Source organism: Zeugodacus cucurbitae, chromosome 2, assembly GCF_028554725.1.
Source record: "Zeugodacus cucurbitae isolate PBARC_wt_2022May chromosome 2, idZeuCucr1.2, whole genome shotgun sequence".
NCBI classification, from domain to species: Eukaryota; Metazoa; Arthropoda; class Insecta; order Diptera; family Tephritidae; genus Zeugodacus; species Zeugodacus cucurbitae.
The window spans coordinates 28,852,932-28,868,646 of record NC_071667.1 but is presented as its reverse complement, the minus strand read 5'-3'; the positions used below and the strand labels follow the sequence as shown (position 1 = coordinate 28,868,646).

Genomic DNA, 15,715 nt, shown 5'->3' with positions numbered 1-15,715 from the left:
TTCTCGTTATTTAAATATTTTTGACCAGCGGTTTTTTCAATTATGTAGATTTATGTGTTGTGCAATCTTACAGTTACTTTTTCTGATATGCGCTGTGCACATGTTCATACAGTTAGAGTTCTCCGCAGAGAGAAATTGGCAAAAATAGTTTCGCGAAAAAAGTTATACAAAAGTGGTTAAACAAAAAGTGTTCAAAAATATAAAAATAATTGTTTTATGTTAAAACAAAGTGAACTAACTAAATGAGTAAAGAAAAGAGAGTTATTTAAAAAAAAAAAATCATGAGAAAAGTGTTTAGTTTACTTATAATAATTTAATTTGTGCCTATAAGCAACATCCTGTAACTAATGAACCAGGATACACAGAACTTTGAAATTTTTATCATTTCATATTTGAGTTAAGATTAATAAAATGCGATTTTTAGAAAGGGGGTTCCACACTATAAATGCAGTATTTATACAAAGTTCTGTTCCGCCCACTTTCGCAAAAAAATGACATCCAAATATGTCCCTTCCTAGAACAATCCTTTGTAGCAAATTTCACTTTCATAGCTTAATTTCTGGCTTAGTTATAGTTCTTTATGTGTTTTTGGTTATCGCCATTTTGTGGGCGTGACAGTGGTCCAATTCCGCCCATCTTCGAACTTAACCTTCTTATGGTGCCAAGGAACACGTGTTTCATTAAGATATATCAATTTTTACTCAAGTTATCGCTTGCACGGACGGACAGACAGACATCCGGATTTGAATTTTATTCGTCACCCTAATCACTTTGGTATATGTAACCTAATATCTACCTCGATTAGTTTTAGGACTTACAAACAACCGTTATGTGGACAAAACTATAATACTCTCTTAGCAACTTTTGTTGCGAGAGTATAAAAATGAGTAATAATAAAAAAAGATATTTCTGACTGGAAAAATAAAAAAAAACTGAAATTTTCCAATTCTAAAGGAAGGCCTTCTTTAAGAAAAAAGTTGACCGCAACACTTCTGAAGTAAGAGCAACTAGTGGGATCATTTTAAAAGAACACACTGACCACTGCGAAAGATAAGATTATCTAATTGTGTGACATCGCAAAAACTTATGGCATCGGTACTCATCGAAATTGTGACGATATGACAGACAATGCAAATGAATATGAAGACATGCTAACACAGCAGGCATGAAAAGTGCGGTGCTTTCATGTACCCTGTTCAGTGTAAAATTTAGTGCTTTTAGTTAGTGAATTAACACATTTTTAGCGGTTAAACTAATTTTTTTCTAAAAAATGCATTTGTAGATGCTTCTTCTGGTAGTGATACTCTGTATCATTTTCACATTAGTAGCTTAAATTATGTTAGGTTCAATAGATGAGCCCTTCAAATAGATTTAAAAATCGACAGAATCTATTACAAATCTGAAAAGGTTTTTTACTTCTATATCAGCTAATTCGCGAGGATGTGAGTAAATGTTTCTACCTCGTCCTCCTCTAAGCAGCTTCTGCAGTCAGTGTCCGACAAAAATATTAGATCAGACAATCGAATGTAACTGGCCATTGTCCCATCGGGATGCACATGTCAGATAAACGTCTAGTAGTAAACCACAAGAGGATAATGGTTATCCAACTTGTTCTGGCCTACCTAGCCTAGTAAGCTTATCAATTTTGCAATTTACTTCGATTTTAATTTTAATTTCCACGTTCACTCGACTTCCAGAACCTGTCTGATTAAGTAAAATTTCTTCGGCAGTTCGAAATCGATACTCCTATATTTAAGTGTGAGCATATTTCTTCTGATTCCGTCTGACAGTGACCGTTGTTGTTGTAACTATTATCTATCCCTGCCGGAAACGGAAAGCCCAGGTAACATGCTGTTTCGACGGGGTTGGACCAAAAGGAAAGGGGTGTTAGATGAGTAGGTTCGTTGGGCATGCAAAAAGATGGTTAGTGTCATGCAGAACATGTATTTTGTATGTCTGGGTTCAGTCTGGATAAGTAGAAGTTTAACCTGCTACCGCAAGAGTCATTTTGGTTTCACGCGGCAACTCGAGCTCTTCGTCTTTGGTGGTGGTTTGGTGACCGTTGTCTAACAAACTCGTATATTTGTTTGCGCTTTAACTTTTCAAATTCTTTCTAATTTCTCAAGCAATATTCTACAACATGGACAACCAGGATTCCTGTAAAAAAAACAGCTGAGTCACTTATTTCATTGTAAACAATCGGGTTCAAGGTTCTCTGCATTTCTTTTGAATATCGCTGCAGTATAATGCAAATAGCTGTGTTGCAGTTCAAATACTAGTTTTATGCTTCGTACATTTGCATATCCAACACACGAACACAATATAAAGTATTTGCTCAGTGCTTTGCTAGCATTTATGTAATACATACTTTAATAGAATGCTAAACATGATAATTGATTTGAATAAGTCTTCTAAGTCTTCAGTGTGTTGTTGGAAGAATGTCGCTTGACAGCAATGAAAATTTTTACATACATATGTATGTAGGTAATGACCATCTGACACTAGCTGGAAATACAGTAGAAAGTGGTAGAAACAAATGTTCAAATAAACGCTTTCATTCCACTTTCCTTTCATTGGCAAAGCTCCGCGGTACGTATGAGTAATATTTAATTACCGTTTGCCAATTCAAAGCAAACATTCTCTATAAACAAATAATAAATAATTACTGCTTACAAACACTTGCATTTAGCATAGAATGGGAGTACATTTATTTCCTCGAAGTTGTTTAATTTTCTTTTTGTTTTTAAATTTATTCTCCTATGTTCTATTGTTTGAAATGTTGTATAACCGTTGAAGCGTTGAAGTTTACATAGAGAACTGTATGTGGCATGTGTGTGCAGGAGTACGTCATTTGTAAATGACAATACTCGACCAAAAAATAGAAACAGTTTCAGGTTTCAATTTTTTAACTGAGTCTATTTATATTTATTAGTTCGATAAGCTCAAGGTAATATACATTTTTTATATCATCATTAGTTAGCAACTAAATAAAAAAGAAACCTGCACAGTTTCTTCAGAATTGATTGCACTAACCGATTTTAATTTAAAAATTCATATATTTTTCGTTAATTTTTTGTTTATCTGTGCAATTTAAATAAAAGCAAACTAATTTTCGACGACATGTGTAATTGCATAGGCATTCTTTATATTGTACCTATGTAGGTACATGGTACATACATATATGGAAGTACAAGCAAATACAATATAGTTGTTCGCACAGGAAATTGTATTGTTATGGAAATTACGAATTTTCACATTGCCATTAATTTGAATTTTTCATTATTTGGCATTTAATCGGTCAAATGAAATACTATCTCGACTATCTGTAACCATATGTACTACATACATACATCCATATATTCACATTTGCTATTAAATTAAAAAAAAAATTGATGTGAAAGCGGTGTACTTATAAAGATTTTAGGCAAAAGCGTCAATCTGTCGATGATTTGTACGTTATTTGCAACAGTTGAATAACTGTCTAATGTTATTTTCCCGTTTTGTTTCCTTTGTGCTTTCACATACGTAGGTATGTATGTGCTTATACATATCTATAGTCGTTATATATTTTGTAGCAGAGTGAGATTGGTTGCCTTTGTTCTAAAGTGAGCTGGTCTGGGAGTGATTTTTATGCAAATGCTAGTAGTACTGGTAGAGATTAACTATTCGATTGCATCAGTACAATCTCCATTATTTTCACACATTTAAATTTATTTGAAAATGTCAAGAATTTCTCTATTGTATGGTGTAAACGTCATAATACATAAACAGTAAGCGATAATAGAAGATCACTAATATAAATAGAATTATCATTGATGAAAGTGCGTTATACAGTTGTTTGTTTACTCTGCAAAAAATTTATCCGGAGATATTGAATATTTTTAAATTAGAATTAGAGCTAGAGATGTTTAGCTTGCGAAGTCTCCCAAAGTGTACTCAAAAGTTAAACCAACGAAACCGTTCAGTTTCTAGGGAGGGCCCTTAGCATTATGAAAATTCATACATCCAAACCCGGGTTAATTACTAGCCCCAAAGTTATGGATATGCATTCGCTTCTAATTAGGTTATGCGGCGAAAGGCCGCTTTATTATTTTTATTTTATTCTCTTTCTTATCTCAATTTAAAAAAAATATTAAATTGTACTTCTTATCTTTTACAGGTTCTCTTTCCTTTAATTTTCGCCGATATGCTTGGTAAAGTTGATATCGAGGCCAATGTGGAGGGCGGTGGGCCATCTGGGCAAGCGGGTGCCATTCGTTGGGGCATTGCAATGAGTTTGCGCAGTTTCGTGGATCAGGAAATGGTGGAGTCGATGCGTCTAGGTATGTTATGAAATTGATTTATATACCTATTATACTATAATATACATTCTTTATAACAACAATTTTACAATCATCGTTCTTGCAGCCGGTCTGTTACAGCGTGACTATCGTCGTCGTGAACGTAAGAAGTATGGACAGGAAGGCGCACGTCGGAAGTACACATGGAAGAAACGTTGAAGCTGCGCATTTCAGCGTCGAGCAAATTATGTGTATTTTAAAATAATGTTAAATAAAAATCTGTATTTGAAACAACAGTTGTAACATTTATGTACAATAATAAATTTAGTATATGTATGTACACAAACAAATATAATTATTTTGCACAACTTAAAATAACTACATTTGTTCCAGTGGACGTAAGCCTAGTATACGCATGCCGGTATTGAGATTACGTTTAGCGGCGTTGAACAGGAGCAAGCGGTTTTGTTGTTTACTTAGACATTCCTCATTTTTTACATTCAAACGTTTCAGAGTACGACTAGTGGAATTACTAAAATTGTTAAAGAGATATATGTCATTAACTAAAGACTTTAAAATAGGCTCACTAAATTCTTACCAAAGTGTGAATAGGTGATTCACCAACACACACGCTTCGAGCTGTTGCTTCGACATCCATACAGCTTGCTGAAATCGCGCTATTTCATGTAAGAGGTTTTGCGCTTCAGGCTCTGATAACTGCGCTATATCCACTTTGCAGTTGGTCGTATCGACATGTTTCAAATTCTTTAGCAAGCTATGCAGTCGACAATGTGTGTACTGCAGTTTGATTCCTGTGTCGCCATTCATTTGTAATGCTTTTTTCCAATCAAAATCATAGTCACGTTGTCGACGTTGTTTTAGGTCATTCGTTATAACCGCTGACACACCCAGTACATCGGCAATATTTTTATAATCACTGGATGAGCTTGACAATTCCACTTTAGTTGCTACCAATAGATAAATAAAGGATCAAGTAGCATTTAGCCAAATAAAAGGCAAAACAATTTACTTAAAACTTACTAGCACTTTGCAACTGTTTTTCCAGCATTAAATCTCGCGCTTCATCCAGTACATCACGCAGGAACACTACTTTGCCGCTACGTGTGCTCATGCCGTGTATTCGACCGAATTTTACATGCACCATACGCTCTAACGGTATATCGGTTGTCAGTGCGTCTGTCGTTTTGAAAAGCGCATTAAAGTGATCCGCTTGCCCATTTTCTACGACATAGAACATTCGTTCAAAGTTATAACGATGAAACCGATCCAGTACGGCAGCTATGTCACGAGTTAAATACAAACTGGAACCGTCACTTTTCACTACCGGTACACGTCTTCCATCCACTTCCACTACTTTTCTTCCATCACTTTCATCTAACAATAGTGAGTTTTGTTGCAATTGCTCTAAAACATTGCCGATTTGTCGCTGCGAGTACTGTGATTCCCAATCATATTGATCAAATTGTACACCTAACCGCGCATAAACCTGCTCCAATTCAGTTACAGTATATTTACGATATTGTTCCCACTGCCGCGTCAATTCAGCGTCTGCACCAGTTTCAAGTTTTGTGAAACATTCTCGTGCCTTATCCGTAATACACGCATCTGTTTTAGCTGCAGTGTTGGCTGCCACATATGCTGAATATAGTGTTGCAATTGGATTGGTACGCATTTGCTCATTGGTAATACCAAGCATTTGAACGCCTAAATGTAGCAAACCAAACTGCGTTCCCCAATCACCAAGGTAATTGATACGTGTCACACGATAACCCAAATGTTCGTGCAAATTAGAAAGCACGTTACCAATGATTGTTGAACGTAAGTGGCCAACATGGAACGGTTTGGCTATGTTGGGAGAACTAAAATCGAATACCATATGAGATTCTAGTCGTGGGGCTGGTTCTTGATTTTCCAATAGCAATGACTCTGCAAATGATTGCATTTGTAGTTGAAATTCCACACGAGCTGAAACTTTACCAGTAGCTGGTAATAATTTTACTGTTTTAATAAGGGAATTGTCATATTGCAAATGTGGTATTAGTTGGAGCAAATCATTGCTTATGCTGCTGGGTGGCGGAGTCCAATGTAGTATAGCTGAACGTTTTGCCGGTACTTCCAACTCGTGATATACATTGTGTGCGATTTGTGTTGCTTGGGAAATCTGAAACAAAAATGTTTCATTATTCAATATTCTACATTATATTATCATGACTCTTTCAAAAAATATTATTTTAAATAACTTTATATACTTTTTCACAGATAGCATTGCGAATACGTGCGCTCATTTTGACATTTCATATTCGAATTCTTATCAATTCGAACAATATACCAGCTGGTGACCAGGGTTCCAAACGTTACCGATTTTATTCTCATGTTAAAATTGTTATAGTGAAAATATAAATATGTTGTGTTTTTTAAAACGTGAACATTAGCTGAAATTAGTTGTAATATTTAATAAAATGTATTAATGAAGACAATAAAATGTAATTGATTGCATGTAACTGAGAAAAGACGGGTGGCAATACCAAGAGTTATAAATGTCAAATAAAGCAGAATCCAATTGGAAGTGGTAGCAGCAGCAAAAGCAGAGGTATCAAAATCGACGTCCAGAAAGTTTTTTCTCATAAACGATTGACACGAATCACACATACACGGCTAAAGAAAGAGCGGAGAGGTGTTGGACTCAAATTGGAAAAATCGAAAGAGTAAAATTTAAACGCACGCAGAATTGTGAAGAATAAACTTTGATTGCATTCCAATTCGCAGCCAAATAGCAATTTCAAAAGAAAATATTACATGAATTGAATGCAAAAAAGCGATTTAAACCTCTGTGCAAAAGCCGAAACCAGTTGGTTGGAAAAAGATAAAAAAGTGAGTGCCAATGTGGATTAACAATCAGTAAAAGAAAGAATGTAGAAACGACGTCGAAAAAATATATGTGTGTATATCGACAAATAAGAATATAGTTACAAGAAAATTGTTGTGCAAATAAAAATTGAAGAATAATAATTTTAATGGCCTTAGGTCGTTTCGAGTTTTCGGTGCTTCATCTTCGCTGGTAACAAATGAGGTCTAAAGAACTGGCAAGTGCGTGAGGTACGTGGCTGTGGCTATATCGAATTGCGGCCAATTAAAAGCTCTATATCTAGTGGCTACAATATATGGTACTACTTTATTTAAATATGTTCTTCAAGAATAGATACTATGCCTTGTTGGCAGTTTGTGTGCAATGAACTTACTCTTAAGTAACACAATTCTTTAAAAAGTTAAAACCATACTACATTTTATGTTATCATTTGGAAATTGCGAACTAGGCACAGGTGCAGCTGACAGTCATTGATTTTTGTGGCGCCACTGCCAACGTAAGCGTCGAGTTTGACGCTTTCAACATCGCCAGCGTAGCGCTATGAACTGAGCCAGTTACTCAAGCGCTTTGTAGTAATGTCATTGTGAAAGTGTTCTCCAAGATAATATTGAGGGTGGCAAATTTGGACAATTTTGGAGGGAGGCACCTACTGGTTTGGGAAGGTAGCTAAAGATGCGGCTATACGTAACTTAGTCAGAAGGAATGGTTTTGTTTTATTTTCCTGTTCAAAGATGGTACATATGTACATATATATTTTAAATGTAAGGGCGGTTTTGTTCTTTTGCTGGGCGTCAGTACGTCCGGCGCTCTACTTGCTCCTAACACTTATCGATTTCGTAATGGGTTGGCATACATTTAGAAAGCTGTTGGAAACAATAAGAATAAATGTCCCAAAGTTTTTTGTTCGTTTCCTCAGTAGTTTTTTGCTATCACAATTGTACATAATATGTATTTATGATATAACTATATATAAATATGCAGTCTTAAAATATCAGAAATTTCTCATATCCTAAAGCATTTGTATGAAGCTACAGGTCCATTTGAGAAACAAATTATTTTATCCACGTTTCTCATACCGTAACAGTTTTAATGTAATATATTCTTAGACAGGTGCTATAAAATTAAAATATATAAAAACATTACACCTTGTTTGCAAACATTTTTATTAGTGCATTAGGGTAAGGGTATAATTTTTCTTATGTTACACTATAATTTACGCTAAAAAATTGAGTTCTCTATCTCAGTTTTCCTAAACTTTAAATTAAGTAGTTCATATGAAGTATATATGTACAAACTAATAATACATATATGTATATGCTTTTGACGCCCCTTTTTTATATTAACTACTCTCCGTATTATAAACAAAAAGTACCACACAGAAATATATTCTAATGTGGTTTTATACATACATAAGTACTTCTCAACATATTTGTACGCCCCTTTCAAACATAATTAGCAGCCAGCGAATGAAGCATTGATATCGAAATCGGTTTTAATTAAATGAATTTTAAAATATTAATATTTAGCGACGTACTGTTTTATATTTAGTTTTTGCAAGTTTTATGTAAGCTGTTTTTTTATTTTTTTTTTATTCTATAAAAGTAATTAAAATAAATATATTTGAAAAATATAATAAAATAAATCGCCGATAAAAAGGTTGGATACATAAAACGTGCTAACTAGTGTTTACGAGATATTTCGTGTTTCAATAAAAAATAAAATAGTAAATAATTTTATTCAATGAAATCGATTGAATAAAATTCAATTAAAGAATATATTTTAAAGTATTGTGTATATATAATATATGTGATTATTTCTATGTTGAATATTAGTGAATGCAAAAATAAATAATAAAAAAAATATTAATTAAAAGAAAATCATTTTTCATTAAAGCATTGAATACATGTTTTTAAATAATCGTGCCATTACCTAAAAATAAATAAATAATCAATTTTCACTCAATAAATTTAAACTCAAAGTAAATCAAACCATTTAAGCTCAATTTAATTCACTTCCCATTTTCGTCAGAGTAGCAAATGCACATGCAAATATACTCGTATAAACCGAAACGTGATAAATAAAAATTGTAAAAAACGAAAAATTGTAAAGAACGGAACTTTAAACTAACAGTAATCATAGTTGTCAATCAGTGAGCATAAGCACCACATAGATTCCAGCGCGAACATCTATCAACTCCATTTGCAAACGGCTAAGACAGCACCAAAAAAGCGCACAGCAATTTAAAAAGCACCAGCATCATGACTATGGCAGGGCAGACCATCAACGATCGGCTATTGGCAGCGCGGCATAGCTTGGCCGGTCAAGGCCTAGCTAAATCAGTGTGCAAGGCCACCACAGAGGAGTGCATCGGGCCCAAGAAGAAGCATTTGGATTGTAAGTACATGTAAAACATATAAATGTATATTCACTTTTCCATATGCAATATATAAATACCTACTAGCAAAACATATACTCATGTGCGTTTACATATAAGCATTATAAATATATGCGGTCAAAAATATATGCAAACACAATCACATGTTGCTGCGGCTCCAACTCCTACTGGTAACTGTAAATTTGTAAGCAATATGTATGCATATCGTGTTTTATGTTCTCGATTTTTATGCAGTTTAAAAACATACATAGATCCATACATATGTAGAACTGATTGTGCCTTGCTTTTTTGTCAGCATGATTCATTCACATTCAACAATTTTATTATTACTTTTCTTTTATTAATTTTGTATTTTTTATAATTCGTGTGCGCAAGTGTTGTCCGCCAACAATTGGCTAGATGTTGCACGACAGTGTATTTGTAAAGCGTCGCGCTTGAACCGCACTCTTGTTCAATGCATTTTGTAAATCAAAAATAGCTATAGCTGAGTGCTCGAACGCGTTCTATTTTAATTGGATGCCAATAATTTAATTTTGGAGCTACAAGTAAGTGAATTAGGCAGGAGAGGATATGGGAAGTAAATGCACTAGTGTAATATAAAAGAGTCTATATTTACATTTCAAAATAATAAAATTACTAAATATATATATAAATAAAAAGTTACAAATTTACTTTGGCAGATCATTTATAAAATGAAGGTTGTTTTAGAAGTACGTAAATATGTACATATATAACATGTCTTTCATATAAAAAAACAGATTTGTGTATAACGACGGTTATACGCAATACCGACGACGGACGGTGCGGTTTTTAGTTCGCACATTAGATTTATGTAGTTGTTTTAGTAGCGAAAGAAAACATTTTTGATAAAATTTTGAGTAAAGTTGTCTTGGTCGGTTATAAATTTGAGTCCGTTCTGGTTACATACATATGTATAGAGATCCGACTGTCGCATGAAAGGTGAAGTCGTATAAAGCAGACCATCCCGTTGGTTCATTTTTAATAATTTTTTCAGAAAACACGCTAGAGGACTTAACATTAAAATTAAAATGCTAGCATGCCGCATAGAGTGCGAGTTGTATGATTTTCAATTGCAATGCCGGTGGAAGTCTGCAAAGTAATTTGCCATATTATACTGAGTATAAACCTCCAACACATTTGCGTACATGGACAGGTGGTTCGAGAGCTCTATTTCCTACCTTTTTGGATGAAATTCAAAACTTCTAATATAGAGCCTCTTCATGGTCGGAAATCTGGATAATGTGGATGTCAATTTGTGCTGTGAAAAGATCCAATACACTCTTTCATTTATAACACTTCCGTAGTTACCACCAGTTTGACTTAGTTTAATTTCGAAAGTATTTCTAATAAAAAGGTTATCGCCATCACGGAGGAATAAAATCCATAGAATTTTGTTTTAGACGAGTTTGAGAAGTTGGTACACTGTTTAGCCAGGTGTATCGAGCTAAAGGAAGACTATGTTGTGTTTGAGTTCGTTATAAAAGTTATCTACTAAAATGCTAACTAATTTGAACTACATTTTTAGATAATATTCCTACAATTTATTTAGTTATTAAGTCCAAGTTTATGTTTTGGTTCAAGGTCAATTAGTTGCGCTTTGTATTGCAACCCTCTTTCAAATTGACTTATAATTGAGTGTGACATAACTTGTAATAACAATAACAACGAATATATTTTAGGTAGTGACTTTTTAATTTTTAAGCGGTGTAAAGCAATTTCGTTTGGTTAAGTAGTACTACTTAATTTCCTAATGGGAGTTAACAGTTATTTTTCGTACCTTCGAACGTGAGAGTGAAATGTAATAAGAAATAATCGTGGAAGCAAAACAAGAAATAATGCGAAAGAAGCTCGCTGTAAAATTACCACTTAAACGCATTGTGTTCATTGTGTTGTTGTGCTTATTTTCACTTTTCAAATCACTTTATTACGCATGTATTTACAAACCTTAATGTGCAGTTACTATGTATGTACTTTATGGTGCAGTGTGCAGAGTCTGCTGTTGTCACTGTAATTGTCGATGTTACTGCTGCAGAGATGCAGCGACTGCATTATGGCGGCAACGCACCTAAAGATAAATAAAATGCTATGCAATCTAAAAAGGAATTGATAAATATACAGTGACTTACAAAAGTATCTTGCATGCGAAACTAGTTTTAATTCGTTGTAAAGCGTTAATAAATAAAAAAACTAAAATAAATAATGGTAAAAATAAAATATTGGAAAAAAAGAAAAAAGTAAAATCAGAATATAATAAAATTATAGAATAAAAATAAGTATAAAAGCAAAACAAAAACGAAAATTAATTCAAATAAATTAAAAATAAAACTATATAAATAAAATGAGATTAAGATTATCTAATAATAATATTTCGTATAAATTTGATAATTTCAATATTTAAATTAAAGGACTTGCAATTCACTTTTTAACTTTACGCGGAAGGTCTTCTGGCAGGATTGACTGGTTTATTATATTCTAACACGGAAGTCTAAGTACAAAGATTCATCTTACAATCTGAAATGTGTAACTTGAGTCCACTTAAGACACTTGTTCATATGCGACAAGTGGCGTTCGATTCTTAATAGTAAATTGCTAATGACATAGTAGGCACATTTGCCTATTAGTTCGATTGATATTATAGGTGGAGTTAAGTTTCATTCATTTTGTAGATCCATATGAATATATGTACTACGTCACAATACCCAATTGCATTAGATGTTGAGTGAGGTGCTGGCATGTGGCTATTTCTATTTCTATTGTTATTGTAGCTTCTTTGTCTTATTGGGGTTGGAGGGTGAATACGTTTACACGTGAAAAAAACAAATGTGCGCAAGTTTGCTCTTTATTATATTTTTTTCTGGTGGCGGATAAAAATGTTTGTTGCAATATACTTAAGTAGCATATTTGGGTTTAAGCTATGTTAAGTGTAGTGTTATCCTAGCAAATATCAGCAATATAGAGCTACTACTAAATATTGCTACACGCTTTTACTGATTTTAATACCAAACGCAAATAACAACGCAAACTGGATATAAATTTAACCGAAGAAAGAAGGATTATAGTTTAGATGTTAACATCTCGAATAGAGAACTCATAAATTATTATTATACTCTCCCAACATGTTGCACAGGGTATTATAGTTTTGTTCACATAACGGTTGTTTGTGTCACCAAGAAATAAAAGAGTTAGATATGGGGTTATATATATATATAAATGATCAGGATGACGAGTGGAGTTGAAATCCGGTTGTCTGTACGTCCGTCTGTCCGTGCAAGAGATAACTTGAGTAAAAATTAAGATATCTTAATGAAATTTGGAACACATATTCCTTGGCACCCTGAGGAGGTTGTTGAAAATGGGCAAAATCGGTCCACTGCCACGCCCACAAAATAGCGAAAACCGAAAACCTATACAGAGTCATAACTAAGCCATAAATAAAGTTATGAAAAAGTTTGGAACATAGGATCGCATTAGGGAGGGGCACATTTCGATGTAATTTTTTTTTTTAAGTGGGCGTGTATGTATGTGATTGGCGTTGCAACCGTTTAGCCGGTTATAGCCGAATCGACGATAGTGCGCCACCTCTCTCTCTCCTTCGCAGTTCGGCGCCAGTTGGAGATCCCAAGTGTGACCAGGTCGCTCTCCACCTGGTCCCTCCAACGGAGTGGAGGCCTTCTCCTTCCTCGGCTTCCTCCGGCGGGTACTGCATCGAACACTTTCAGGGCTGGAGTGTTTTCGTCCATTCGGACAACATGACCTAGCCAGCGTAGCCGCTGTCTTTTTATTCGCTGAACTATGTCAATGTCGTCGTATAACTCGTACAGCTCATCGTTCCATCGTCTGCGGTATTCGCCGTTGCCAATGTTCTGAGGACCATAAATCTTGCGCAAAATTTTCCTCTCGAAAACTCCTAGTGTCGTCTCATCTGATGTTGACATCGTCCAGGCTTCTGCACCGTAAAGCAGGACGGGAATGATAAGCGACTTGTAGAGCTTGATTTTGGTTCGCCTAGAGAGGACTTTACTGTTCAATTGCCTACTCAGTCCAAAGTAGCACCTGTTGGCAAGAGTTATTCTGCGCTGGATTTCGAGGCTGACATTGTTCGTGTTGTTGATACTGGTTCCCAGGTATACGAAATTATCTACGACCTCGAAGTTATGACTGTCAACAGTGACGTGGGAGCCAAGACGCGAATGCGCTGACTGTTTGCTTGATGACAGGAGATATTTCATCTTGTCGTCATTCACCTCCAGACCCATTCGCTTCGCCTCCTTATCCATGCGGGAAAAAGCAGAACAAACGGCGCGGTTGTTGCTTCCGATGATATCAATATCATCGGCGTACGCCAGGAGCTGTACACTCTTGTAGAAGATTGTACCTTCTCTGTTTAGCTCTGCAGCTCTTACAATTTTTTCCAGCATCAGGTTAAAGAAGTCGCACGATAGTGAGTCACCTTGTCTGAAACCTCGTTTGGTATCGAACGGCTCGGAGAGGTCCTTCCCAATCATGACGGAGTTTTTGGTGTTGCTCAACGTCAATTTACACAACCGTATTAGTTTTGCGGAGATACCAAATTCAGACATCGCAGCTTTAAAATCGGTGGTGTGTGTCGATCCTCTTTTCACGGGTCTTCTCCAAGATTTGGCGCATGGTGAATATCTGGTCAGTTGTCGATTTTCCAGGTCTAAAGCCAATGCTGATGCATGCACCTTATCAGTTCTTCGCCGCCGTATTTGAATAGCTCAGCCGGTAATCTATCGGCCTCCGCTGCTTTGTTGTTTTTCAAGCGGGTAATTGCTATTCGAATTTCTTCATGTTCGGGTAATGGAACATCTGTTCCATCGTCATCGATTGGGGGATCGGGTTCGCCATCTCCTGGTGTTGTACTCTCACTGCCATTCAGCAGGTTGGAGAAGTGTTCCCTCCATAATCCCAGTATGCCCTGGACATCGGTTACCAGATTACCACCTTAGTCTCTACATGAGGATGCTCCGGTCTTGAAACCTTTGTTAAGTCGCTTCATTTTTTCATAAAATTTTCGAGCATTCCCTCTGTCTGCCAGCTTCTCAAGCTCTTCGTACTCACGCATTTCGGCCTCTTTCTTTTTTTGTCTGCAGATGCGTCTCGCTTCCCTCTTCAGCTCCCGGGATCTATCCCATCCCGCACGTGTTGTGGTCGTTTCCAACGTTGCGAGGTAGGCAGTCTGTTTTCATAACTTCCCCTAGCTCTCATATAGATAATTATAGGTAATATAAAATTAAGTGAGCGTATAGTCTTCGATATATTGTCTCTTGGTGATGAAAACGAGTGAAATAGATTCAGGAATTACCTCAGTCCCCATATACTATTTATGATGATTTTCTATTGAACTTTATGCCGAATATATGGGTCGAATTGTATTATCTTTATAACAGTACATCAATAAATTGCGAGAGTATAAAATGTTCGGTTGCACCCGAATTTAGCCTTTCCTTACTTGTTTTATTATAATAAGTGTCAACAATTTAATTTCTTTTCCAATTGCTGCCAGTAGACCGATGACATTGCAAAGTATGAGTATGAACATCCAAAAATGTATGTGTGTACTATTTTTTTTAATCCTTGCCCTGCCGGAAATTCACTGGTTGAACTAATATGAAGGAGCGGTGATAGCACACCATCATGTGGGGTGCGCCTACATACCTCCTTGGTCATTCTGACATCGTTCCATTCTGCTATTATCCTTCTTGAAGTCAAAAGGCTTTTGACCCACCGTTATATGGCAGTCTCAACGCCTATTGACTCGATACTGCTCAGAATGACTTCCGTTGACATTGAACTACTAAACTTTTAATATTTTTCCTTGTCTGGCTTTCCATTTATTAATTCCATTTTCCTATCAGAGCACTCATTTAGTTATTATTAGAGTGCTTCCTCCATTCAGTCAATTCTGCAAACATTTTACCATGTCTCACACAATGCTCTGGGTACTTTTGTGTGCTTGTTTCTTAATTTAATTTTCTCTGCTGACAGCAGGCGATATTTCTCTCATGAGATTCCTCATGCATTTTTTATTGTTTAGCGCCCCTGGCTGCTTTTTATGAGTTTTCAATATTTCCTTTTTGCCAGCTTTACTCGCGCTAGTTGTATAAAGTA

General features: G+C 35.4%; 3 protein-coding genes across 26 annotated transcripts in view; 2 read left to right on the top strand and 1 right to left on the bottom strand.

Annotated features, from left to right (window-relative positions):
* LOC105213604 (28S ribosomal protein S9, mitochondrial) overlaps nt 1–4,635 on the top strand; it is a 32,173-nt gene extending 27,538 nt beyond the window's left edge. The window contains exons 7-8 of the mRNA XM_011186547.3: nt 4,160–4,322; nt 4,408–4,635. Of these exons, the coding sequence (XP_011184849.1) occupies nt 4,160–4,322; nt 4,408–4,499 (255 nt within the window). The 3' untranslated portion in view covers nt 4,500–4,635. The remainder of the gene's footprint in view (nt 1–4,159; nt 4,323–4,407) is intronic.
* On the bottom strand, nt 4,543–6,685 carry LOC105213605 (probable arginine--tRNA ligase, mitochondrial). The gene is made up of 4 exons (XM_011186548.3): nt 6,551–6,685; nt 5,322–6,462; nt 4,879–5,248; nt 4,543–4,812 (listed from the first exon to the last, which is right to left on the bottom strand). The coding sequence occupies exons 1-4, from the start codon at nt 6,584–6,586 to the stop codon at nt 4,659–4,661; spliced, it is 1,701 nt and encodes a 566-aa protein (XP_011184850.2). The 5' UTR covers nt 6,587–6,685; the 3' UTR covers nt 4,543–4,658.
* Nucleotides 6,686–6,908: 223 nt separating this feature from the next.
* The window catches only part of LOC105213601 (phosphatidylinositol-binding clathrin assembly protein LAP), a 41,955-nt gene continuing 33,148 nt past the window's right edge, over nt 6,909–15,715 (top strand). For 9 of the 24 annotated variants that reach the window (XM_054232831.1, XM_054232901.1, XM_054232846.1 and 6 more), the window contains exons 1-2: nt 6,910–7,172; nt 9,196–9,561. In XM_054232831.1, the coding sequence (XP_054088806.1) occupies nt 9,426–9,561 (136 nt within the window). In that variant the 5' untranslated portion in view covers nt 6,910–7,172; nt 9,196–9,425. Of the gene's footprint in view, nt 7,240–7,325; nt 7,398–7,443; nt 7,466–9,195; nt 9,562–15,715 lie in introns of those variants that run through there. The other 15 variants (XM_054232862.1, XM_054232843.1, XM_054232839.1 and 12 more) reach the window with 8 other exon arrangements.

Bases quoted from the DNA above. Each gene is read 5' to 3' on its own strand.
- LOC105213605 (XM_011186548.3), bottom strand. From the start codon at position 6,586: ATGAGCGCACGTATTCGCAATGCTATCTGTGAAAAA. The intron at 5,249-5,321 runs GTAAGTTTTAAG...ATCTATTGGTAG, and splicing joins AAAACAGTTGCAAAGTGCTA to CAACTAAAGTGGAATTGTCA. The intron at 4,813-4,878 runs GTAAGAATTTAG...TAACAATTTTAG, and splicing joins AATCACCTATTCACACTTTG to TAATTCCACTAGTCGTACTC.